Source organism: Melospiza melodia, chromosome 12 (assembly GCF_035770615.1).
Source record: "Melospiza melodia melodia isolate bMelMel2 chromosome 12, bMelMel2.pri, whole genome shotgun sequence".
In the NCBI taxonomy this organism is placed as follows: Eukaryota; Metazoa; Chordata; class Aves; order Passeriformes; family Passerellidae; genus Melospiza; species Melospiza melodia.
The window spans coordinates 20,227,355-20,253,517 of record NC_086205.1 but is presented as its reverse complement, the minus strand read 5'-3'; the positions used below and the strand labels follow the sequence as shown (position 1 = coordinate 20,253,517).

Genomic DNA, 26,163 nt, shown 5'->3' with positions numbered 1-26,163 from the left:
GGAGCAAAGCCTGTTTACACACCGAACCATTGCAACTATTACTTGTTTTTCCTTTTGGTGGAAGTGAAAAATGTCTTCGGGAATGTGGGGTTGTGGATGGAGGAGGAGTGGAATTTTAGATAGGCATGTGGCCTGAGGGATGTGCCTTAGTGTTTTGCTATTATGTTACAGTCCAGATAACTCTGAATTAATTTCCCTTATTCTTTCAGTTATTTTTGAAGATAATAATGCAGCAGAAAAATGAAAAGCCATAGAAGACCTTTGCTTTGGCAAAGAAGTCAGCTGTTGGCCCAGTCTGGAAGATGGACCACTGTTTTTGGAAAGCCTGGGAAATACTGCTTCAAAAAGCAAGTTTTCCTAACTTAGAAGACAAGACAGAGTGCCCAGCTAATTGTGAGTTTAAATCACAGCAAACTGTACAGAATACTGCAGTGCAGAAGGAAGACACTTGAGCTCCAAAGCAGGTGGGCTCCTGATGTGCTTCTAAATGCAGAAACCTGTCCAAAACCTACTGTTGAATTATACAACTTTCCTTACAAAACTACTGAGAGCAAAAAGATCCTGTCCCTATCACGAAGCTGAGAGCTCGTCTGTAGAAGCAGTAAGGAAACTCAACAATGAATCCTTTCAGAGTGAAGATCCCTTGAATGAAGAATTTGAAACTGTTGCTGTTCTCAATAGCATCTCTGGCCATATCCATTATGTCTCATGTGGCTCGCTGGAAGGTGCTGCCTTACCTGTAAAGAAAGGTGGTTTTGTATATAGCGCGGAGAGCAATAATGATGAGGGCAACACAGTCCTGGTAGTTTTAAACAACTATAAAAGGAAATGCTGTTGCAAAGGGAGTGGAATGGAACTTGTGGCCCCTTGACAGCTCTAAAGAGGTCCAAATTTAACCATCATACTGTAAAAAAGAGATTTTTATTTATGATGCATAAGAAACTTTCTATGGTTAGGTTTCGGTATAGAATCATAAAATTCCCGAAACTTCGAGCAAGAGGCAAGACTTGCAAATTAAGAAAAATCAGGCGAAGGTGGGTGCAGAAAGTTACAAGGGACCATCAGGAAACGCTTCAGCGGGATTTTGAAGGTGGATTGTGTAATTTGTTTTCCTCCTGGAAATCTAGAAGTAAGCGTCTTTGGAAGCGGTACAGCTTGTCAGATATGAACAATAACACACCCAAATCTGTCGGAGCGGAGAATGAGATCTGTGCACCTGAGATCTGCCACACGCAGGATGTGTCTGCTGAGCTGTGTTCTGAGGATCCTGAATCCCGAGGGCACGGTGCCAGTGTGGATGCTGTCCCACCAGAACTGCATGTTAGAGCTTCTCCAGAGGCAGAAACCTTGCACCAGGTGGAGACCAACGGGGCTCTTGCAGAGGATCATTGCTCTGACATTGTCTCCGTGGCAGGAAAAGAACTCGCTGTTTCAGATCAAGATGGTGCAGAATCCAAGGAGGTTGTGGGTGTAGATGGAATGACACTGTTGCAATCCTCCTTGCAGGATTCTGATGTCAGTGATAATTTTGCAAATGGACCTTCATCCATGGAGCTGACACAGAATGAGGACAGCTCTAGCCAGATGGAAGTAGAAGGCTCCTTAAACTTGGACATTTTTAGTTCAAAATTACTAGATCACCCTTACAGTAAAAGTCCTCTGGAGGAGCCTTCCCCAGAAAGCACAGGACTGAAATCAGGAACTCGGAAGGGAGGCAAAAGGAACAGTCAGAAAACTTCCCGGGTGGCTGATGAGCAGCTGGCAACGTGGCTTTGTGGTATACCTTTAAATATCTTAGGGATCCAGGAGTTCCTGGAAACTGCTGCTTGTATTGTGGAGTTTACATAGTGTGTTAATTCCTTTATGAAATGGTTTCTTACTCTGAATTGTAAAGGTCACTTAGCATAACATTTGATTAAATGAGGCTGCAAAGAGGAGAGCTGCAAGAAAGAGGGACAAATGAATGTTTATCTGACAAGCTATTTTAAGATTATTTTGTTTTAGAGAATACAATGTAGTTTAATTGGAATCTGCAGGAAACTGTTGATAGAAATTTTAAATGTCTTATCATGTGGAATCAAAAGGTTCGGGTTTTTACCTGGTTGACAATTGTTATTCTTAATTTGGTTTTTGAAAATCCTAGGTATTCTAATGCTTCCTTCTGCCCTTATACTCTCTACTCTTCCTCACTAAATCACTTAAACTTTGGGTTTAATAGCCAAATACTGTTCATTGTCCCTTAGTTTTCTCTCCAATTGTTCATAGAGTAAGCTTAATGAATCCTGTGAGACGATATTTTTTTAAAAGACTGATCTTAGCAAAGGTTCTGCAAAAAGTCTTTGGGGTTTTTTTGTGCTATGCTGAGCATGCAGTATTTGATAGTCACTCCAAAGAGAAGCATGATAAAAATAGTAATTGGTGTCTTATTTATGTGTAGCAGCTTTTTACACACAGAGTAAGGAGCAGTAAGCTAACACGTTGTGCCATCTTGTATCATCAGTGTAACTTCAGAGATGTTCTGATATCTTCCTTTGGAGAAATTGGCTTTTTAGAGTCTCATAAACTGTAAGCTGGTGTCAATGAGTGTTAAAGGAATTGTTTGAAGTTTGACATGCTCTGATTTTTCTGCCTCCTATTGGTTCTTCAATTTTGCAATTGATTTCTCTAAAGTAAAATGTGAAGGACACAGTGAACCTCAAGAAAGGAGTTAGTTCTCCACATCCATATCTGTAAGTCAGTGTGGGATGTGTACCTCTGTGACTGGCTTTATGTGATCCAGCAAGGACCACATGCTGTGTGAGAAATGGAGAGAAACTCTGGTAACCCAGTGAAGAGATCACTTCTGCAATGGAGTTTTAAAGTTTGTCCATCAGAAAAAGAGATGTAGTCCTTCTGTAACAGGCAAGGAGCCAAGGTTGTATCAGGGTGGCAAAGGTTAACGGTTTGTGGTCTGATAGCATAGCACTTCTGAGTTTTCTCAGCTGAAAAGCTGTAAAGAATTGTAGTTGTAGGAGTTCTTGTGTGTTTAGGAATGTTGTTAATAATTAACTGCACCCTAAAAGATAGCGCTGACCTGGCAAGAGTTCCTGGGGTAGAAACGTGAAGGAGGTGCAAGTGTTAGGGCTGCTCTTGGGTTTTGAATTTCTCTGCAGCAGCTGAACTCAGACGTTAATGGGCTGCCATGCTTAGTGCATTCAGAAGTGCTATTAGGTATCAAACAGCCCCATGGTAAATCCTGTTCATGATGGGTATCTGATTTTGCCCTGGGGCTGAACTTTGTATTCTTTTCCTTGAGTTACACCAGCCCAAGTGAGGTCGGTAGCACTGGAGGTCTGCAGCTCTGCGGCTCTTAGTTGTAATGACAAGAACAGTCCTTCCTCTGTGCATTAATAGAAAGCCTTTAAAATTTTTACATATTAAAACAGAATAAGGTACACTCATAAGCCCCATGCATTGTCTAGCCAGACTTCTAGCCAGAGTGAGGAACATCTTCCCTGTCACAGTGTACTGAGATGTAAGGGATAAAAGTTGTTAGGCAAAAGTGTGGCAGAGTTGCAAGAAGGTTCTTTTCCCATGAAGAATGCTTCATTGTGATTTGATCTTATTCTTCAATCCTTCCTCCCTTCCTTCTCTCACACTTCTTATTATATCTTCACTGCTATTCTCAGCTCATTTTGTTTTGGGTTTTTTCTTGGTCTCTCTCCTTTGGTTTTTATTTTTACTGCTGTTTTTCTGGCACTTTTTCTGTCCAATGTTTCTCTCATCTTGCTTTTTCCTATCCTGATCTTGAAAGTTTCCAGGAAATGTTCTTAAAGCCTTAGTAAGCACACAATGCCCTATCCAGTGATGCTCTGCCATCACACCCCAGCCTCAGAAGAGTCCTGGACTTTGGATTAATGCAATTTTCCCAGACTCTGATCTCAGATCCAGCTTTCTGTACACACCAGCTTTCTGTACACAAAACAAATGTTTTCTGCTGCATCTGAAAATTCATTTTCAGAGAGCTGGACAACTTGGCCTTTTTTCTCTTATTTACTAGCGAGTGTTGAAATCCTGTTCTCCATTCTCTTTCATTCTCAGAGTGGTTTTGGATGGTTGTATGGAATTTTTATCTTCAGTGTTCCAGTCTTGTGTTTGAGAAAGAAAAACATCTATTTCCTAGGTTTTTCAATTCTTCCAGCATTCATCTCTTCATTATTTCCAACTTAATATGTTTTTCTGGTATGGTTGCTCAGTGTTTTCCTGGGCAATGACAGGCTGACATGGCTGCCTGTGTCACCTTAAATGCCATCCCTAGGATGCAAGGGTAAAGGAGTTAAACTGCTGGGAGTCTGTCTGGTGTCTGTTCTGTTCGCTGCGGTGCGGCAGCGGAACTGAGCAGGCTGCAAACACTGCCAGCTCCAGCTGCCTGCGTTTGAGGAGAGTCATTCTGCCTGCCATAAGGACAGGATACTGGCTTTTCAATGAAACCTGTTGCAGGAACTGATGGCTTTTCACGTTGCAGTAAAATGATTTAAAATGCTAATTGAAGCAGGGAAGGGGATGGATTCTTCTCTAGCACTGGTATAATTAGTTTGCTGTAGATATGTATGTGTATGGCAAGAAGAGGGGGTGATCTTTTCCTGTGAAGCTGAGTGATCAGATTCATGCATTTTTATTTTTGTCCTCCTTCCCCTACCCCCGCTTTTATTTTATGTTGCCAATTTGAGCTTAGTTTTTTTAAATAGGTACTTGGCATGTGTGGTGCTGCATGTTGGTTGGGTGCAGAATGATTGCTGGTTGTACCTGTAAGAACTGAGAGCTTTATTGGATTGGTGAACTCAGAAGCTTTTTATATGTTTGCACTTTAATTTTTCTGGTATATTTAAAGGATTCCTAGATGAAGTTATGAAGAAATATGGCAGTTTAGTACCACTCTGTGAAAAAGATGTCATGGGAAGATTAAAAGAAGTCTTTAATGAAGATTTCTCCCATAGGTGTGTAGCAGTATCACATTGTTCACCTGGTAAAGAACAAAAATCACTTGCATTGCTACTGCATGATCTTCATCTAACAGCTAGGAGAACAGAATCCATTTTACATGACCTTGACTTGATTTTTCTCTACCTTTTCAATCCTCTTTTAGAAAACCTTTTATCACCAGGGAAATCATGAAATATCGAGAAAAACATCCAAAAACCTCCACTTGCAATTTCCGGGTCTTCTATAATAAGCACATGCTAGATATGGATGATTTGGCTACACTGGAAGGCCAGAACTGGCTGAATGACCAGGTCAGAGATGCTTGGTGTTCATGTGTTTCCCTAACCCTTTTTAGCCCATTTATGTTAGAATACCAGTTGTACACCTGCTGACATAACAGGTGGGCTACCTTTACTTTGCACTTCACAAGTAAAAGGAGTGGTGGGCAGCTTTTACAGTGACAGGTGCAGTAAGTCTGGAAACTGGGAGGTGTCACAGTTACACTGTTTCCTTTTGAACAAATGATGATGGACTATTTTGATAAAATAGTGGCTACTCATAGAGATTTTAGTAACTTTCCCCATCCCAAGCTTGGGCAGATTGCAAGAATGACAGAGTGAAACGGCAAACTGTGGCCCATAGCCAAAAAAGCAGGAAGGCTGCAGAGCCCAGGGCATGAACCAGTAGATTTAAATTGAATTAAACTGCATTTAAGATTGAGGCAGTCTTCAAGCAGCAAGTTACAGTCCCTCTCCAGGATGACCACTATTAGTTGCAGCATGCTTGTCCTTCAGACAGTGTGGCTCTTAGGTCTTCTCTTCATATTGCTGATTTAAGTGGGTAGGGGTCTGTGTTTTATGGGCACTTGTGAATTTGGGTCTTAAAAAATTGCGATGTATGTATTTAACTATTTACTAACTCTTCCAGATAATTAACATGTATGGTGAACTGGTAATGGATGCGGTCCCTGAAAAGGTGAGGGGGTTTTATTGTTACACAAATGTACCTAATGAGAGATGGAGAGGGGAGGGTGAAACTTTGCCCACTTCAGGTATAGAATCAGGATTTAACTCAACCATGGCCAACAAATTATAGTGGAACGAGTGGTTCCATTATAATTTTTTGCTATGTGCTGCTCAGATTTTCTACCTTTCCTTTTCCCTTTTCAGTGCTGTTGCTCCTGTTTCAGGAGCTGACTGCATTAGCCCTGCAGGTGCTCTCTGTGGTAGCCTGATGTCAGTGATGTACCTGTGGAAGACACGTGCCCAGTTTTGGCCCATCCCACTCTCCTTACTTCCCTGGAGGTTTCTTTCCCAGCTTATCAGCTTCTAAAGTGCTGTATTCGTGCCTTTGCTCAGCAGCCTAGTGTTTCAGCTGAAATTTCTGATGAAGATGGATTTCTGCTGAGATGACAAACCATGAGTGTTAGCATCTGAACCATGCACGTGTGCTGCTTGCACTCACCCTCCCGCCCACCTCGTAGCTGTGGGGGCTGTAACAGCTCAAGCTGTGTCAGCTGCCTGCCTGGTGAATGTGAATTTCTGTGGAGCTGCTTGGTTTCTTGGCAGTATTGACTCTGCAGGACTCTGTTTTGTGCATCCTCCTCAGAATGCTTACAGCTTTGCAACTGCAGTGCCTGGCTGTTGGTGGCAATTGAGAGAAAGAAAGCGAAAAAAAGTAATCAAGATAACAACCCCCCCCATTTTGTGACTAAATTTGCAGCAGTGACAATTATAAGAACCCATCTGTTTAGGGACAGAACAGTTTTCAGGTGAGACCACAAAGGAAGAACCAAACAAAGCCATTTTTAGATGAGCTCTGCACAATGTAACTCTTAAAATCCTCAAGCTCTGAAGAAAGAGCGTTGTTGCTTTGATTGGAGGTGATAGTGATTCTTCATTAGTATTCTCCATATTTCCTGTGTGCTAGGCTAGGGGTATTGGAGATTGTATCTGTTTGCTTGTGTCTGCTTTTTCTTCCTAGTGCATAATTGAAATCCTCATGGGAGATTTTGTGCTGGTACCTCAGAATGTGGTTTTGAAGTCTGTTGGCATAGCTAATGGCTATTAGACTGTGTTCTCAGATGCTGAATTTTCTAACTTTTTTTTCAAGTAACAGCTCAAGCCTCCTACCACCTCTACACTAGCAGAATTATTAAAAACAGATGTTGCAGATTTCTATTTGTATTAATCTGTTAGTATAATTGCAAGAAGCGAAGCACAGGGAATAATAGTGTGAACTTGGAGCTAATTTTTTTTTTTTTTGCATAAGCCTACATTTTTTTGTCATAAATGTTGATTTTCACTTTCCAAATGGATCAGTCATACCTTAAAAATACTTCTCAATAGCAGCATATTGTTCATGTCATAAGAGTTGAATGCCAAAGACAATGTTGTTGGACTAAATCTCATAACTGTTGTGATCAATTTTCTTTTTCTGAGTCTCAGCTTCCAGCAGCTAAAACCAGAAGTTGCTCCCTTCTCCACCACCCCTGCTTTTCCAGCCCAGTGTTCTCTTCCTTGATCCCTGTAAAGAACAACAAAAACTAACTCCTTGTCCTGGTGTTTTTCTCCCAAGTCTGTCCCCAACAAAAAAATTAAACATGATATGCCTGGAGATACAAAAATGTAAATATAAATGCTGCAGTGGCTCACATGATATATTATAGGGGAATGAGGCTTATTTTATTAGCTTGCTGAAGAACAGTAAGAGTTGAGGCTTGGCAACGCCTCTGTTTGTCCCTACTGGGGTTCTGTTTCTAAACCTACATTAAATATTGCCTCATTACAAGTTGTTTTGTATAAATTATCCTGGGGGAAGGGGAATGACTGTGCATGAAAATTTCTGTGCTCATTTCTCCTCTCTCTCTCTCTCTCTCTTTTTAGGTTCATTTCTTTAACAGCTTTTTTCATAGACAGCTCGTAACCAAAGGATATAATGGGGTAAAACGATGGACTAAAAAGGTACCTTTAACATGCTGTCATCAGTGCTGGGCTTCTGCTGGGCTGGGCTCAGTCACTGACTTGAAGCTGAGTTAAGTGTGTTATTTGTAAGGGATGGGTTAGCAGAGGAGCTGTACAAAGTGGGAAGGGCTTGATGAAAGTAGTAGTGTGGCACTATTCAAGTTAGTACGGGTATGTTGTACTTGGAATGGCTAAATCTTCAGTGGGAGGTTATCTCTTTGTGTATGTTCATGCAAGTTGTTAATTTAACTGCAAGAAATGTCTCTTACTGCTCCTGACAGTGCCAGGTACACTAATCTACAGGAGAGCAGACTTAATTCTGCTTCCTCCTTTTATCTCAGCCTGGTATTCTTTGACAAAATCAAATTGTTACTCCAAGTAACGCATACCAGGTACTAGAAAGCAAAAAAGAGACCCATGGTTAATAAGCCAGACTGTTGTTCTCTTGACAAGAACAGAATTCACCTTGCTTTCCAGAACCCACACCAGATCATGGATGTGATATTTTCAGGGATAGCTAATGCAAAAAGAAATACTCTCTTTTTTTCTAGGAACATTTGTCCTTTCTAATATGGGAGATGAGGCAAGACTAATCAAAGGCCATGTTTGAATGTATGATCTTTCTGCAGAAGTACTTAAATAGCACACATCTGTGAAATGCTAGAGATGAACTCATTATCCAAATATAAAGTCTATTCATATAATTTATTAAAAATCTCTTTAAAGAGAGATGGAATATCGGTGCTTAATATTCCCACATATTATTTTTTAAACATTCCTTTTCTCCAGCAACCCAAGTTTTGTAAAAACTCCTGAAATTAAGGCAGATTCTGGAAGCAGGATCTGTATTGTTGTTGCTGCTGAGAGGTACCTGATGAGACAGGACAATTTTTAGATATTTACACATAAATTCCTAAAGAATCTCTCAAGCAAGAATGAGAACTAAGCAGTTTCTATGGGAAGGATTTTGTAGACTCCTTCATCCTGCAATGTGCAATTAAGGGGAATTTGTTTCTGCTCTTGAAACACACCAGAGTATAGCACCATGTTTTGTGAATGTTCTCTCCTGGGATACAGGATATCCTGTGCTGGCTCTGGCTGCAGTGGTTTCAGAGCCCCTGTTAGTGTCTGTCCCTTCTGATCACCCATCACACTGGCGCTCCTGATTCACTGTCACGACACAGAGCTGACTCTGCTCTTGTGGTGAGTGAATCTGGGTTGCCACCACTCTTGCTGTACATCAGTTTGTAACTAAAGACAAACTTTGGCTGCCTGTTTCTGCTCTTCTGCTGCAGGATTGCACACCTGCAGTAATCCCACAGCTAGGGCCACATGAGGTCCCTTGAGTTTTGTGTGGCTCTGCTGTTGCTGGACATCACAGAAGATGGAGTTCATTTCTCTTACTCCGGTTTTCCTTTGTGGTCTCAGCTTGCTGCTGGCTGACATCCCTGTGCTTCTCTCCAGGAGTGATGGATTGGTGTGTAGTGAATGTGCTGTAATCCAGTCAGGAAGCAGTTTCTGCAGGTGGGAGCAGGGTCGATGCTTGTCACAATCAAAGGACTGTTGTGAGCCAGGCTCAGCTGATAACTGCTGTGAATGCCCACACCTTTTTGTCTCTTCCACTTCCCATTGTTACTCAAGAAATAGACTTTTCTTTCCTACAAAAGACCTGCCCTTGCCAGTAGTGTTGCAATTATGTACAGTTCAAATTGCACAGTGCTTAAAAAAACAGGAAAAAAAGCTTAGAAATCTTCCCACAGGATGAGTTCATTTAGTTCAGGATTCTATTTTTGCTTATTTTCTGGACTGTGCCACCAAAACCCCAGTAATTAGACACTTCTTTCAAGAGGAGCTAGGAGAAGGAAGACCATGAAAGGCCCTGGCTTGGCTGGCTTCCAAAAGCATAAGGGCTCATCTGCCATACAGACACGGGGAGGGGGGTGTTACATCTGATCTATTTGTTCTGTACTTCAAGACCTTTTCCCTTGTTTGCTTGCCTGAGACCACAGTACATCTGCTACAAAGCCAGCTTTGAGAAAGGATGAATCTGCTCTACCTTCTTGCCCTCCTTTGCTCTGTTCACCAAAGCATCCTGCACTCCTCTGCTTTCCTCTGGCAAGTCCCAGAGCCTGTGTTAGTGCAGAAGAGCTCAAACTACAAACTTGCTGGTTTTGTGGGGTGTTTGTAATTACAGCCTCTTCATAGAATCATGGAATGGTTTGGGTTGGAAGAGACCTTGCAGATCATCCAGTTCTGCCCCTCTGCCATGGGCAGGGACACCTTCCACTATCCCAGGTTGCTCCAAGCCCCATTCAGCCCCTGCCCCACTTCCAGGGGTGGGGCAGCCACAGCTTCTCTGGGCAACCTGTGCCGATGTCTCACCGCCCTCACAGGGAAGAATTTCTTTCTTTCATCTAATCTGAACCTGTCCTCTGTCAGTTTAAAGCCATTCCCTCTTGTCCTGTCACTCCATGCCCTTGTCCAGAGTCCATCTTCAGCTTTGTTGTAGTCCTTTAGGTACTAGAAGGTGCTATAAAGTCTCTACGGAGCCTTCTCTTCTCCAGACTGGACAGCCCAAACTCCCTCAGTCTGTCTTCATAGCAGAGGTACCCCAGGCCTCTGAATATCTTTTTGGCTTCATCTGGACCTGATCCAACAGGTCCACCTCCTCCTTACGTATGGGGCCTCAGAGCTGGACACAGCACTTTGGGTGTGGTCTCCTGCGAGAGCAGTAGAAGGGCACAGTCTCCTCCCTGACCTGCTGGCCTCACTGCTTGTGATGCAGCCCTGCGTGCAGTTGGCTTTCTGGGCTGTGAATGGGCTGTGAATGCACACTGCTACCTTGTGTTGAGCTTCTCATCAACAGCCCCAGTCTGTCACTTACTCATTTCTATCAGCAGCTCTGATAGAATTGAGTGGTGCTCACACTGGACAAGTGTCATTACTGAAGAGATGAAGAGCTAACCTAAACTGAGGCTCAGTTGTATTGCCATCATTACCTAAGAAATCCCACTTCAACACAGATATTGCAGTGCAGCATGAGCAGGATTTTGTCACAAATACAGAAGTGATTCATTCTGACACTGTACAAGGTTCCTCAGCCACTTTCTGGACTGTAACTGTATTTTTGTGCCTGCTAATAAGTTGTGTATTAGGTAAACGTGAAGAGTGTGATGATCAAGTGGAGGGGGCAAAATAAGATTTCAGTTATGGATGGCAGAAAGGAAACTTGGATACAATTAATGTATGGCTGTGCTGTATTCTGCCTGTGCAACTCTCTGTAATATATGTTGTTCTTTTTGCCAGGTGGACTTGTTTAAGAAGACTCTCTTGTTAATTCCTATTCACCTGGAAGTCCACTGGTCCCTCATTACTGTGAACATCCCCAGTCGAATTATTTCATTTTACGATTCCCAAGGCATTCACTTTAAGTTTTGTGTAGAGGTAAGAGTGACAGCTGTGTCTGCAAAGTCTGAACTGTTTTCTTAAAGGAAACACTCCCCCTTTGTTTCTGTTCAGCCATAAACTTTAAATGTGGTATGTCTGTCATTGTCTTGCTGTGTATGAAATGAGAATCATCCTGTCCTGCTGAGGAGCCTGAAGCACAGGGCTCGAGGGTCACACCAGAGCTGGGAGCTGAGGTCAGACTGCCTATTGCCCAATTAGCCTGACCGTGTAATCAGCACAGCTTTGGTGACTCTGACTTGGCACTCCCACAAAAAGCAGGAGCTCAAAGCCCAGTGCCATGGGGAAGCAGAAGAACCCCAAGGAGAGTGAGGGCACTTCTTTCATCTGTTAAGGGGCTTGTGTTTAGGATAAATGATAAATTGTGCTCCTTTAGGGGATAGGTTGCCTGGGTGAGAGCACAGGACTGAAGATGCTGTAGTGTTGCCCAGTGGGGTTTATGTGTTACTGTGCTATTAACAGTGTGTTGCCTTTTTCCTTGTCCTGCATTGAAACGGGGTGTTTGCCTCTGGTTAGAACCCAGCAACCTTTCAGGGCTGCAACCTGAACACTGGAGTTAAATTATCAGTCTTCCTGATAAAGAACAGCCAGGAAATTTTTGCTGGGCTTAGCAAATTGTAATGACCCTCTTACAAAAGCTAATTTTGTCAACTTAATTGCTTGCTTGATGCAGCAGCCCTCTACTTTTAACTGTGTGTAGTTGTTGGCTTACAGAAGAGTAGTAATTATTGTACCCGGGAGAGTTCCCAGCCAGGACTTCTGAATGAAGATAGTATGCCTGCTGGCATTTGCTGAGGATGAAGCTAATGTTTGTCCTGGGAGCAAGAGATCTCATGCTCTCTAGCTTGTGAACGTGCAGCATGAACCAGCCATCAGCCCTAAGGTCTCTCCTGCAGCCTTGCAACCTGATCTCTCCCATCCCATTCCAGGCAAGGCATTTGCACCTGAATGTCTCACAGACATGAGGAAATTTTATTTCTGCCTGTTCTAGGGGTAGGAGGGGAGCAATACCCCAAAATTCACTGTGATCCACACGCTAAGGTGAATATTTGTGTGCTGCATTGTTTAAATTGTGCTGTAAATTCCCACCCTGTTTACAGAGAAGTAGGATTTGCTTAACCCAAGACCATAGTCTCATTTATCTTGCTTCCTTCTCTTCGCTTGTGTCAGCCTGTTTTTTTCCCCTGTATGTCACTAAAACTCTCCCTGGAGCTTTGTTGATTAGCTGCAGAACTGGAGCATTTTGTATTGAGATTGCAGCAGGAAAATGCGGCCGTATTGAACGTAAGGGCCTTGGTGTCAGCCAGGAGAGAACACATGCCAGGCTGCTCTGTTTTTCTGTGCATGTCTGGGAGCACTCTGACCTTGTGCCTGGGTGCCACAGCTAGTCTGGAATGAAGGAGAGCAGTGTACAGCATGGCTGAGGGGTGTTAGAGCTCCCCTTGATAGACTAAAATGAGCCTTGATGGTAAAAGGCACAGTACCCACCAGAGTTCATTTCTTTACCTCTAGATTTTAGCTCCGCTCCTAATGCTCCCCTGAAAATTGTCCTCATTGTCAAAAGGATTCCAACCAAGCAGTCAGTGTTTCTCTCCTGTTCTTTAGTGGGTGAATAATGTTGCTTCTTTTCCTTCTTTAAAGAACATTCGAAAGTATTTGCTGACTGAAGCAAAAGAGAAGAATCGCCCCGAGTTCCTTCAGGGTTGGCAGACTGCTGTGACAAAGGTAAATGACAGCACTTTGAGCCCTGGGGTCTGACTTTGTGGGAGATTTCATGGAGCTGCTTCTAAATTCATATATTTGTACAAGCACTAAATGGGTTTATGCTGCCCACAGGGAGGGTACTGGGAGAGATGCAGGTAGTTACACATTGGAATTCCAGCTCTGTTGGTCATTCAGCTCCCACCAGGGCTTTAGCACTTTCTGCAAGTGGCTTGGTGATCTGAACAATTAAATGTGTGCACAGCAAAACCTGCAGCTGGTGTCCATATTGACACAAGGTCAAGGACTGACTGATCTGGACACTCAGCTGCCTCCCTTCTCCTGAAAGGGCTGTTCTGAATGGATGGGCTTTGGTGAGAGAGAGAACAGGCTGATGTTGCTACTGCTGATATTTTATGTTTGCTATGGATAGAGGGCTTTGGTCTCCAGGGCTGTTTGTGGCACACTGCGTTTGATCACAAGTAAACAAAGTCTGGCAGCAATAAAAGGGAATAACTTGTGTGTAGTGTAAATGAGGGAATATGTAATTTGCGTAGCCATCCCATAATGGCTCCAAAGATATAAAACAGGTCATTGCACACCAGACATACTTCCAACAGCTCCCTCCTTGCACAGATTTATTTTTAGATGCTGATACAATGATAAAATGATTCTTCTCTGCACTCATGCACAACCTGTGCAGTCAGTTCATCCTCCTGCGTTCTGTGAGGCAGAAGATCTGGGAGTTGAGAAAAAACAATTACTTTGCCTTTTCAAGTGCCAGAGACATAATAGCACTAGTGATTGGGACTTTTTAGCTCTGCATATCAAAATTGAGCGTGTTTGAGGAAATAATGAAGGTTGAAAGTTATCATTTGAGACTGCCTTGCTTGGTCCTGTTGCCTAGTGATGAACCATTTGTCGTGCTCTCTGAAACCCTTTGGTGTGGCTGGGGGAGGAAAGCCACTGCTGGTAGCATGGATGCTGAGAGTAATCTTCCTCTAGGCTTGTGTGACTTTGCTGATATAGTTTTGTCCTGTGTAAAGTAGATAATGCTGTACAAACATTTATTTAAACTAATTGAGAAGCTGTTCTGTGTAGGTCACTAAAAGAAAATAAACTTGAAAGAAAGACTGTAATTTATTTTCTGTCCTATACTATATATTTTTCTAACTATTAGATGTTATTCTAACAAGGTGTTCAGTGTCACCTTGCAAAGTTTGGGATGAGAACAAGTAATTACAACTCCAGTTTCTGGTGCTGCAGAACAGCTGTCTCTGAGCATGAGACAGCTGATTCTTATGCTGAATCTGCTTTTGGACATTAAGCAGGAGTTAGAGAATGAAAGGATCTAACTAAGTAAAAGGATAAGGATCTGACATGTCTCTGGTTGTTTCTTTTCCCTTCAGTGCATTCCACAACAGAAAAATGACAGTGACTGTGGGGTTTTTGTGCTCCAGGTAAGAGTATTCCTATGTAAAAATCAGTGGCCTATGTTGTTCATGTAGTAAATGTCCTTTTTTTCAACCAAGCCTTTTCCTTTTCCCCAGTACTGCAAGTGCCTCGCCTTAGACCAGCCTTTTCAGTTCTCCCAGGAAGATATGCCCCGAGTGAGAAAAAGGATTTACAAGGAGCTGTGTGAACGCCAGCTAATAGACTAATAAAATGCAGCCAACCTAATTTCTCTGGCATTTCTGACAAGTTGCAGCTGGTGTTTGTGTACTTGAATTTCTGAAAATTTCCATGAATTTTGAGCGATTCTCAGCTGAGTGGTATGGCCACTGTTGTTACCTCAATCTTTTGCAAAGTTCTTTAACTGGCAGAACATAACAGAGCTGCCATAGACTATTCCTAATGTCAGTTTGGTTCTCTTATGTTCTTTCCTGTATTTAATATTTATTATTTCAGCATGCATATAGGCAAAGCATGCAACTAAACCCATGAAACGGTAGATTTGGGGCACCTTCGAGGTGTAGCTAGAAATGACAAATACAGGTGAATTTGTCTGGAAAAATAAAGATGCATGATATGTTTTCTGATGCAATAATGCTTTGAATGTATCAAAAAAAATCAATGCCATAAAAAGAACAGCTAGAATGTATTTGATAGTTCCATTGTCCCTGTTGTGGCTGTGTAATACTGGATACCACATTTTAGGGTGGCTAAACTCATCTACAGCTTTAATTTGTGAAGATCCCTTTTTCAAATAGTCCAAGTTGCTAATAAAGTTTGTTCTGTTAGCATTTCTCTGGCTGTCATTATCAGCCTGTCCCTATAGACAAAAAGCAGTCTTTGCACAAATAGAGTTTCAGCACTTGTCTGTGTAAGAGAAAGTACAGAAGTGTTCAGTCAGGCAGGTAGGTGGTAAGTTCCAAGATGCTGCAGAAGTCTCCATGATGTGTGTATTAAAGAGAACTATAAAGCTAGCCTTTAAGAGTCACAGCCTAGATAGTAAGATAAACTCCTTGACAGTAACTGTTTACATCTCAGATGGCATTGAGTCATTTCTCAGATCCACGATATGCAGTGAAAATGTACCATTTCTCCCTTTAGCTCTGTCTTCAAAGCTTGTTGTCTTTAACCTCCCATTGGCTTTTGCTTTTGTTCAAATGTAAATGAATTCATTTCTGCTGTATCTGCTGTTTGATTGTGTCGAACATGCCTGGTTTTGTCTGTGTCCAGTAGCACTGATGGGTCTGGCTGGGAGTTGCAGCACTTGTGGGTGCAGTGCAAACACAGCGAGGTGATGTCACCCTGCTCCAGAGGGCTGGGAGCCCACGAGCCCAGCCCTGAACTTTGCAGGGTTGTTGTGCTGGGCAGAGGGTGGGTGAGAGCAGTGGGTCTGCTGGGCCTTCACCTTGGGCTGGAAACTGCAATGTGCTCCTTGCTGAAGAGAGCTCCTTCTGCTTGAAGAGATTGTTGTCTGGCGCTGCTACACTGGCAAATGTCTTTGCTGTGTTTTTCTGCCAGATACAGGAATGAGCCCAGAGGAAAACTATTTTCATTGCTAAGCATCATCTGCTGCACAGCTTCACTTTGTGTCCATCCATAGCCCTGGCTTCTGGTGGAGGAAAACCACTTTGACTTCCCTGTCTTGCAAATTAATTCAGACTTGAGCTAAGCCAGGTGCAAATCCCTCCTAGATGACGGGAGGGAGAAGGGAGGGGGTGCCAAGCACAGTCAGGCCAGGAAGTGGAAGCACGTGCACACTGCTGTGCTGGAGAAGGAGTTCCTGCAGTATTCTTGCGTGTTCCCACTTCCCCTTGTTGGCAGCTGGCAAGGACTGGCTTAATTTAGCAAGATAAGGAAAGCCTTAAGCACTTGGGTTAGATAATTTAAATGAGGAACTTAATGAATCAGAAAGAACCTAAAACCCAGACAGCAAGATACATCTGCCCACTGTATGGTGCAGAGCACCCCACAGCACATGGTTTATCTGTGTTTCCCTGAGGTGTAACTGACAGGACAGCAGCACCTTCTTGAGGTGAGTGCTTGTGAGCAGTGGAGGGTGACTTCCATGAAAACTGGAACTTGGGATGTAGTTCCTCCTGTGGGGTAGCACATACAAGCCAGTGCAGCCATTCTCATCTCTGTGTACTGCTGTCTCATGAACAGTTCCAGTGCTTATGTGGTGGGACAACTGATCCAGGCCACAGCTAGCCCAGAGGACAGTTCTTACCTCAGTATAACCTGCTACTAATTGTGCATCCTGATGTGAGGGAATACACAAAATTGGGTGGCCAAGGAGAGATGTGGACGTGGTGCCACTCTGGGTGCATGAAAGTGAGGCTTTATTTTCAAGACTCCGGGCAGAAAGGGAGTGGAACAAAAAGAACTGCATGAGCAAATTGCTTTTACTTTCAGAACTTGAGCAATTTGGTAAGGAAGCTTGAAAAGTGTCCTGTGAGACTACCAGCCTGGGAGGCTCAATGCCTCAAAAAAGACCCTTATTTTTTTGTGCAAGTTGCCTTGTTGATGGATATATTTCATTGCATGGGAATGTGCTGGAACACTGCACTACAGACAGTTGTTTCCTAAGGCTTGGTGCCTACTATTGGTAGTAGGCATCCATCTTGGTCTGTGTGAGAGATGGTGAGGAGCCTTCAATCACGATCCCCTTATCAGCAGCATCAGCCAAAGCCCAGGATTTCTGTGAGCTGTGTGTTGAACATGGGTGCTTTGAACGAAGTGCATGTGTGTCCCAGATCATTGGAGGGGAGGGGGCTTGCATTTGAATTTGCTGCCTTGTGAACTGGGGAACAGGGTGGGGAAACATGCATGTTGGAAAGTACTTCTTATGTGCTTTCTTGTCATCTAGAGGTTTCCTGACAAGTGTTCCAGTTGGTTATGGGGCAGCACAGAGGAGTTGCACTTGAGTCTCCAGCTGTGAACACACCAGTGAGGGGCCTCTGAAAAAAAAAAAAAAAAAGAGGGGAAATTGAAAACAGATCTAATGTAAGCAAAGTATGTTGGTGCAGTGTTGAAATTAATCACAGGCAGTCGGAATCTCAGGCTCTGTAATGGTGTATCCTGTGAAACTGGACTAATTAACTCCTCCTTGAGAATGTCTTTGATGCCTTAAAGGAGATGGACTTCATAATCTGTAGTCATTTTACTAGTTCTTAAAACATTCAGAACTATGTAGAGTGTTTTTATTATGAGAGGCACATTTATGTGGATGTAGTTATGGCTGTTAGCAATTCCATTAATGTGATCTTCAGATTTTCATAAATCACTCTGAACTGGTTTGGCAGATGCTTAAATTTCACGACTTGTTCCAAAGAGATTGTCTCGCTGTGCTGATTTATACAAATAGTCCCAGAACTGGTGAAGCCTCTGCCTCGTGCGTGACAAATTTCAGCTACCTGAGTTGTAATAAACCTTAAACAGAATTGAAAATGAATTATCAGTTTCCATTTTGTTTGCTTTAATCTATAGTTTTAAATGACTGTGTCCCTGATACAAATCAATAAATGCAGAGTGTGGCCTTGATTCTGCAAGGTAAGTAGAGAGATGCCTATTGCTGAGCTGCTGGCACTTGCAGAATGGAGGCTGGACCTTTGTGCTGTCTAATATGCAGCTGTTCTGTTCTTACCTGTCTCTCTTGAGTGTGAAGGTGATATTTTGAATGTTTCACATGCACTGATCACCGAGCCAGACAGGCTTGCACAGAGCTGCTGGCTTGTGTTGAATCTCCAGCGTAATGCTTAACCTACCCTCACTTTCTCAGACTTTTGATTGGCGTTATCTACTGTAGCATTTACTCAATTCAACGTGAAAATTTAAACCTTGCAAAGTGCTGCAGAGTTAACTCCACTGAACAACAACTGTGCACTGTGGGTGTGCTCTTGCATTGAATGAAGCCCATGTTCCTGTGCAGTAATAAAATTGAGTTTTACCATAAACCCTATTTTCTTTCAGTGGTTTGGTTTCATTTTAATTTTAAAAGCAGCCGATGTGATGTTTGAGGGAATGTTTGTAGCAGCTTGTTTTGGGATGTGTTATTAGGAGAAGCCTCTCCAGTTGATTAGTTCAGTAACTCTGAGCTGAACACTAATGATGCTCTCTGTCTCGCAGTGATGTAACTTACTGTGGTTTAAGTTCTGACAACAAACAAGATTGGAGATGTCACCCATTGCATAAATAAGGGTGGGAATCTTGCATTAGACACTTTCTTCTAAGGTGGCATTTAAAAAACACAAATCTGTCAACAGAGCACGTAGGACTTAAATTGCTTTTCTAGATCAAGCTACACTAATGCCCTTCTTGTATTGCTTGTGGATTTAGCTGTGTAACTATAGAGTTAAATCTTGTCTTTGCTGCATGTTACAAATCTATACAGCTTGTGAATTTGTGATAATGGTGAGAATGAAGGCTTAGCAAATGTCTCTTTAAGCTATTAATCATGAGACTGGCAACATCATTGTCTTTATTACATTCATAATTTAAAAATCCTATCTTGGAGGAGGAAACATGGATGCTTGTTAAATATATTCTTCAGTAGAAAGTACTAAGAAATCAGATCATTAAAGTACAGAATCATAAGAGACACTAGAGCCTTGCCAGGAACAATAATTACTATTTATATGTAATAGGCACTGGGAGGGAAAAAGATGAGTCTGGTTTGCTTATGCCTGAACTTAATGGGTTTTATGAGTAACCAGCTAGAAGGATTTGGGGATTGAATTTCATTTCAAAGTATGTAATATTACAAACTGCAGAGCTAAAAACTGTTGTAAACGGAGTGAAATATCTTGAGAAATCAACTGGTTTGTTTTCTCTCAACACAAGGAAGCAGAACATGTGCAAAGCAGCTCCAGCTCCTGCCTGAAATTCTGATGATTATTCATTCCTGTGTTTAATTTCAGCATTGCTGGTAACTCATCTCCCCTAACCTTGCACTTTGAGGTTCCAGACCTTACCTGAGCACTGAGGTTACCTGGGGCTCTTTACAGGCAACTTTGGGAAGTGGCTGAGAGGAGGAGGGATCAAAAATCCATTGGGGAATCTGTTTGCACCGCCTTGTGATAAATGTTTTGTGGGAGGAAGAGCAGGGGAGAAACTGAGCTTTAAAAAAGATGTATTTAACTGGATAATGTGGGTCAGCTCATGTTTATGGTATGTATAGAGCTTGATGCAGACAAGGAGCCATCTTGTTTATGGAAACCTTTGAGATGAGTGGGAGAGAAATGCAGGGAAGAGATGCCTTCTGCAGGGATCATTGCTCTGCACAAATGGACACTCTGTCTTGCTTCAAGCCTGTGCATTTTCCATCAACTTAATGCAGGCAGCAACTGCAGCAAAGGAAGAAATTCCCTCTGCAGCGCTCAGCTGAACATCACGTTTCTTTAGGGCAGTTGGGGCTTGACAGCTCCTCCTCAGCATCTCTTGGCAGCTCCAGCCCATTGAAGAGCTGGCAGGCATTGCTGCTCCAGGCAAATACAGGGCTGCTCCAAGGGAGGATGCTCACAAATCCAATCGATTCCAGCTCACCTTTCAGGTCTGGCTTCTTCAGGGTTTCAGGTTTGGGAGGTTGCTGGGTTTTGTTTTGTTTTGTTTTTAAAGAAGTCTGAAATACAGAGAGTTTTAGGGTAATTCTTCAATTAGTATGATCCCTTTTCATTCAGGAAACTTGGCTTTGGAGATCTGCTCTCAGTTTTGCGTACTGAAATGCTTCTGTTTCACTATTAATGGGCAGAAAAGAGTCTTCAGGGCCAAATTTTTGGCAGAGTTTTGGGTTTTGTTCTCTGGTGAATGGATCTTCAGGTCAATGGTTCTTTCCCTTTAGAACATGAATATAGCTAAAATATTCTTAAGCCATGAAATGTAATGCCTTGAATTAATGACCACTTAAGATTTTTGTAAACAATTGGTTGTCCCCAGATGGGATGTCCTAATCTGTAGAAGGGACTGGGATGTATTTTGAGGGGATCAGTGCTATTTAGAAAACAGGGAGCAAAAAGGTCCAGCTCCCAAATTCACTCTGATCATTTTACCTGAATGAACATCAGAAACAGAGCATTTAAGTTTTGATGCAGTTCTTAGAAGGGCTGTAGCTCATGGCCTTTCCCGGGGCTGTGGGGGTTCCTTGGGTGCAGCCTGAGTCAGATGGATCTTCCCAGGGTACTCTTTGGCCACCAGATGTCACGCAAGGACCACCAGAACAGCATGTGCTGCTGAGCTCCAGCTCCCAGCTCATGGGTTGACCAAGCCATGGTGTCTCCTGGTTGCGTGTCGCTGCCACGTCGGTGGTTGTCTTCTCACACGTTCCTCAGCAACGTCTGCACTGCAGTTGCAGAAAGAATGTGTGTGTTAAACCAACCCCCCCACCACCACCTTCCACCCACCCTCAAATCCACTGAAAATCCCTCTGTATCAAACATGTAAGTGTTTGGCTCCAGTGCGATTACTCCAGAGTCCCATCAATTTTACAAATTGGCCGAAACATTTTTTGGTAGAGAAGCCTTGCATACCAGAGGTCTTTAGTCTGATCAAACTGCTGCCCTACCATAGATCATGACTGTTATTTTTATAACTCTGTATTACCGTGGCAAATGCTGGGAGCGGGGAGAAACCACATCAGTAGCAACCTCTGTCTGATTTGTGGTCATATGCTTATAACTTGACATGGTTTTGCAAATAACTAAACAAAACCAGGAATTCTTTTAGGGGGAGAAAAAAAACCCTACCCAAAACTCCAAAAAACGGCTGCATCAAATATCTTGTGTGGAGCTTGAATTGCTCACAATTTGCATCTTTTAATGGAAAATGGTTCAGTGCAGGAATGGGAACTGGTTGCCCTCTGTTAGTGAGTTGGGACTGTGCTGTGGCTGTCAACCACTGCCAAACACTGTGACAGCCTCTGGGCCATGCATTTTCTTGAATTTTTATTTAATTGCTGGTGTCTGCTCAGGCTTTATCCTAAATTTAGTAACATTCAGTGCTCACTTTTCTCTGCAATACCTTTATAAATTCCCATATAATCTGATCTCTAATTTTAAAGCCATCTGTCATTTTTGAGCTGTGTATTTTCCAGCTTTAAAAGGTCTTGTTGAAGGAAAATTTAAATTCATGGTCTACTGAAAATGTATTTTTCTTTAAATTATTCATTGGTAAAATGTCTTTGAACTTGTGTTTGTGTAGCTGGTGAGCTGGGGGCAGATGTTGGGATTCCTGGATGGTCCTTGCTCAGATGCCCTAACCAGAGCAGTGCTCACCTCATGGCAACAGTGGGACTTGCATCAACCCCTCACCCAGGGACCAACCTTCAGAGAGGTGTCCCCTGTCTGTCACACGCCAGCCTGTTCACTAGGTGGCATTGCTTCCCATTCTAAAAGCTTCTAAATACTTCATTAATTATGCTAATCCCCGTGGTGGACGGAAAGTGAACTGCACTGCCATGTCTTCATCCTCGTGTCCTTTTTTTTCTACTTTGCTGATGGGATTTCTTGGTTTGAGTGACCTGCAGCATCCTCATCCCAGTTGGTGAAGTTCAGTGTCCAGGGAAGGCTTTGGCTTGGCAAAGGTGAGTCAGTCTGTTGGGAACACTCTGAAAGTGCTGCCCTGGCTGTTGGTCACCAGCGCTGTGTGCCAAGTCCACCAAAATCATCATTCTCCTCAAGTTACTGACCTGGATTATTATCCTTAATAAAAATTGTCAGTGTACTTGCTGGAGCAGGGGTGGTGAAGCCTTGCCTGTCCTAGAGTGGGAGTAAAGTGTGCTGATGTGAGAATTCTTTCTGACATCAGACCAACCATGGGGGCAGCAGGAGAGCAAGGTGCTCTGGAGGATAATGAGCTGCTACTCATCACTTGGGTGTTTTGAGGGAGATTTGTTTATCTCTTTTCCATGTAGCCCTGTTATTTTATTTTACATTCTTATGCCCTTCCTTGTCTTGCTCCTTTTCTTACACGAAGTCTTAATTAAGGGCTGGAACGCAGAAGATTTAAGAATCCTGTCTGTTGCCAATGGGAATTAATTGCAGCCTTTTGTAGGCTTTAAAATGAGATGAATTTTGCTTTTACAGGCTTGTTTTAGTAGCAGGAGTACTTGGTTTGTCCATGGGACACACCAGGAAGGCAAGGTGGCGAGGTCTCTGTGAGGTGCAGCTCTCACCTCTTAGGTGTCAGGTCCTGGGTGTGTGAAATCACAGGAACCTGCGAGGCTGAGAATGACCAAACCCCCTGAGGCAACTGAGGCAGCTGAGATCAGGGTGCTGCCCCTCGAAGGAGGGGGGTCCTGCCACTTGCCAGCCTGCAATACTGGTGCCCCTTTCCCCTTGCAAGCCCTTAACATGAGAGTTAAGACCTGCAGGGGCCGATCAGGACGGGCGAGTCCCACGCTGGGCTCAAGAACATCCTGGCTTTGCTCTCATGAAAAGACAAGACAAAGTAGTTCTTGAACAAGACTTTTAATGAACAAGCAAGATAAAAATAAATGTAAATTGAAGTTCCTGTTTCTCATGTGTATTTTATTAAAGACTACAGAGTTGTTCATTCTTGCTGTGTAGTATAATTGCTAAAACATGATTTGTAACCAAATATAGCTGCTTGCATTAAAAATGGCAGTACTTCTTACTAGGGAGGATGATATGGTAAAGGAATGCTCATTTAAACAATTACATAGTTCAATTTTTATATTCAAACCCTCAGCTTTTTCACTTTTTTAAAAGTGAACATAACCTTGAGATGGTTTTTAGCTTGAATTTTGTTGGGCTGCACTTGGATAAAGAATGGTATGCAATTAAAATAAACAATATACTTTTAAAACTGGTTATATACAGAAATTAAACTTGTCAAACCATATTTTGCAGTGATTGAGTACAAGATAATGAATGTGACAGATTCTGGTCACAACAGGACTATGCCTTTCATTGTCCAGGGCCTCTGCAGCCATGGAAAGCATTTCCAGAAGCCATTTATGAGAGAGCAAGGATTTACATTTAGTGGTTTAGTGCCTACAGCTTTTTGAAATGTTTTGGGTGGCTTTTTTCCTCTGAAATTCTAGAATTTCCAGCTCTCACCTTTCCATTGTGAGTTCACATTTGCCAGGTGAGCAAGGATGGGAAGATACTGTTCTCCCAGTTCCATCTGAGCTGGGCTGGGTGAAGATCACCTTGACCTACACTTGGTAGCTGGACTGGAAACTGGTGGCAGGGGGAGATGAGCTTTGTGTGACAAAATGGGCAGATATTTACATGTGGTAAATAAAGCCATCCTTTGTTCCAGTCTAAAGGCTGACATGGTGTTAAGTAACCAAGGGTTTCCTGTCTTCTGAAGGCAGGGGTGCTCCTTTCTGAGTTTGTAACCTGCTGAAACTCCCACATCCATCACCTGAAGCTGGCCTTTCTGAAATACCTGGTTCGTGATGATGTGAGAGCAGTCAAGGCTGGGATCCCGAGGCCTCCTCATTTCCCTCTTGCCCTCAAAAGGTTTAAATGTTTGCTGGCTCAAGCTCAGTGTTGACTGGAAAGAGGATGTGTTGTGGCAGTCTTGGTGAGTACGAAAATGCCTTTTCAAACCTCCTCTCTGCTGTTTCCCAAGGAATTCAAGATCCGGTTGTACATCCACACCTTTCATTCCTAAGTACCCCTCTCGTGAGATCCAGACACAAACTATTTCAGAGATGTCTTTAAAAATCAATAGTCCTGGAAAGAAGTAAACAACTTCCCTCTGATTTGAGATGAAGTCTCCAAGAGCCTGTGCATGTCTCTGGGGATGATCATCAAAACCATCCTCAGCCCCACTCCCATGTCAGAGTTTTTATCTGGAGGAAAAGAACAATTGCATTTAATTTGAAATGCTCTTAGGAGATGATAACTTATTTTAGAATTAGAATTGAAATAAGAATTTTTTTTTAGACTTGACTGGAAGTTTTGGATACTTTCAACCTTATCTAAACAAAAACATTGATTTTTGGTTAGATGTCTCCAAAGCCACACTTCTGAAAGCTCATTCAACAGAATGCTTAAAGGTTTTATTTCTATCCCAAAGGTGAAAGAAAACAACTTCAAAATGTCAGAAATGATGTTACCTGATGAGCTCTATTTTTTGTAAGGTCAGGAAAAAGTGATAGATACAGTAACAAGCATTTCTTCTGTTTCCTTTTAAAATATATATGTGATGCTCAAGTTCATAAGTGAAGTGTGTGCCTTTCAGCAGCTAAAAAATAGCAGTGTAAAGGCAGAGTCCTTGGTCTGTCCCTCCTTGTTTCCCCTGAAATCGATTTTGTTTTAAGTTCTTCTGGTGTAAATAATTTTAATGAAAAGGAGAAAATTGCTAGGTGGAGTTTATCATCTGGAATATATAGGCTTAGATGGTTTCTTGAAATACAGAAGACATGTGAGCAGAGCTCTGAATGCCCTGGAGAAGTAGTGCCCAACCCCTTTAAAAGGAAATAATAATTTTTAAAAAAGTTGTTGTTATCCTGCCGTGGAGTGGCCTGGTGCCATTCTGTGTGCATGGAAGGGTCGGGGCTGTGGGTGCAGCCCTGGCACAGCCAGGTGTGTGTGATGGAGCTGCCCCTGTGCCTTGGACACATTGCAGGGCCAGACCCCTTCTCACAGCCCTGGAAGCAGGGGCAGGAGCAGCTGAGGAGCCTCATCCTCATCCTCATCCTCATCCTCATCCTCACCCTCCCCACTTCATTTGCTTGGAACTGTGGTCCCAGAAGATGGGGAAGCACGTGTTGGTGGGGGACTGGGGGAAAAAGGGGATTTGAGCAAGATCATGGTCCATCCCATGATGGATCCATGTGATCCTTGCTCACACTTGCTCTGTGTTCCTCGTGTCTTCCTTTTATTTACTGATAAACACATACCAGTTTGAAGGAAAAAGAGAGAGAGGAGGAAACACTTGAGGTAGGAAGGGACCACCTGGGTTTCAGCCCATCTCCTTCCCAGGAGAGGGAAGGAATGCATGCAGGAATATGTGTGTCTACAGAGTTTTGTGCTCTCAAAACCTCTTTGTGCCTTTGGTCTTTACTGCTGGGAGATCCTCTGAGACAGTGGTTCAAAATCCAGCTTGTGTCTCTTGGCCCACTGCCCCACACCTTTATCAGGGTCCTACTGAGCATCCTCACCCTCCTGTGCCCCCACACCAGCCCATCAGGGGCAGCTCCCAGCCCTGCTCGTTCTCCAGACTCCTGAATTCCCTGCCCTGGTCCTGTCCCTGGTCACCTGAGTGTGGCTCTGTCACCTCAGTGCTGCCCGTGAGCCTCCCCGGCCCTGCCGTGCCTCTGCCATCAGCAGTGACCGTCCCCAGGGCTCGCAGCAGGGAGCAGGAGCCTCTCTGCTGACACCAGCGGGCGGCCGGGGGGTCCGTAATGCTTTGCAGACAATTTTCTCTCTGTTATTGTTTTAAACTCCATGTTAGCCATTCCTGCTTCCCAGGTTTCTGCGTGTTTCAAATTATTTTCCCTAGAGGCATCGACAGCATTTTTCCAAATTGAATCTCATTTATTTTCTACCCAGGTTTCCAATCTCTCTGGGGCTCTTTGTATTATTTCTCAGTCCGCACTGCCATACAATATATCCTAATTTAGTATCATCTGTGAATTATATTACCATGCCCT

The 26,163-nt window shown here is 43.1% G+C and overlaps 1 protein-coding gene across 1 annotated transcript; it reads left to right on the top strand.

Moving 5' to 3' along the window:
* Nucleotides 1–683: 683 nt before the first annotated feature.
* SENP5 (SUMO specific peptidase 5) lies at nucleotides 684–17,994 on the top strand. Its single transcript, XM_063167208.1, has 9 exons — nucleotides 684–1,777; nucleotides 4,871–4,976; nucleotides 5,126–5,273; nucleotides 5,890–5,937; nucleotides 7,848–7,925; nucleotides 11,232–11,369; nucleotides 13,032–13,115; nucleotides 14,501–14,551; nucleotides 14,642–17,994. The coding sequence occupies exons 1-9, from the start codon at nucleotides 829–831 to the stop codon at nucleotides 14,750–14,752; spliced, it is 1,713 nt and encodes a 570-aa protein (XP_063023278.1). The 5' UTR covers nucleotides 684–828; the 3' UTR covers nucleotides 14,753–17,994.
* Nucleotides 17,995–26,163: the final 8,169 nt, after the last annotated feature.